The sequence below is a fragment of the Solanum pennellii genome, chromosome 3, assembly GCF_001406875.1.
Source record: "Solanum pennellii chromosome 3, SPENNV200".
Taxonomy (NCBI): Eukaryota; Viridiplantae; Streptophyta; class Magnoliopsida; order Solanales; family Solanaceae; genus Solanum; species Solanum pennellii.
Window position 1 is genome coordinate 64,684,312 of NC_028639.1, and position 740 is coordinate 64,685,051.

Consider the following 740-nt stretch of genomic DNA (forward strand, 5'->3'; position numbering starts at 1 on the left):
CCCCCCCCCCCGCCGGTGCCGACGTACTCCATTGATGAGAATTATACTTTTGAGCCCTCAATAACTAACTAGTAGCGAGTAGAAGTAGAAAAAAATTTAGCTAGTTTCATCACACACAAAAAAAAAAAAAAGAGAGTAAGAAGCAAACAAAAATCTTCAATTCAATTCACTCAGACCATTACTACAACCACCAGTATTAAATACTACTACTGAATAGAGAAAATTACCATATAGTAAAGACAACTCAGCCCAAAATAAAATATATATAAAAAAAATTAATAGTTGTAGTAATTTATCACTAGTAACGAGGGAGATAGAAAAATGATAGAACAGGAAAAAGGAATATACATAAGTGAAGTTGTTATTAGCATAGTTCATAGAAAAAACTTATTTATTTATTTATTTGGTAACGGACGGAATATCATAAGTATGTATTATAAATTTGTGGAGAAAATACTGCTAAAGATATAAATATAGAGAAAATTTTGGGGAAGTTATAATAATTAAGGAAGAAGATTGAGGAAGACGGATTATTATCATCTATAATAAAATTATTTTTTTAATTTTATGTTATAGTATATAAATTTATCGATAGATATCATTTAAATGACTTGACGTATTAATGGAGAGCACTAAATACTTTTCGACTGCTAGTGGTTAGTCATTACTAACCCTAAGAGGCTATAGGTACACACACTATTTACAAAGTGTTTTAATTATAGGACGCTGTGTGCGTATTG

At 29.6% G+C, this 740-nt stretch overlaps 1 protein-coding gene across 1 annotated transcript in view; it reads right to left on the minus strand.

Annotated features, from left to right (window-relative positions):
- LOC107013574 (homeobox-leucine zipper protein HDG11) overlaps nt 1-389 on the minus strand; it is a 4,244-nt gene extending 3,855 nt beyond the window's left edge. Inside the window, exon 1 of the mRNA XM_015213454.2 lies at nt 7-389. Within this exon, the coding sequence (XP_015068940.2) occupies nt 7-32 (26 nt within the window). The 5' untranslated portion in view covers nt 33-389. The remainder of the gene's footprint in view (nt 1-6) is intronic.
- Between the last annotated feature and the right edge of the window lie 351 nt (nt 390-740).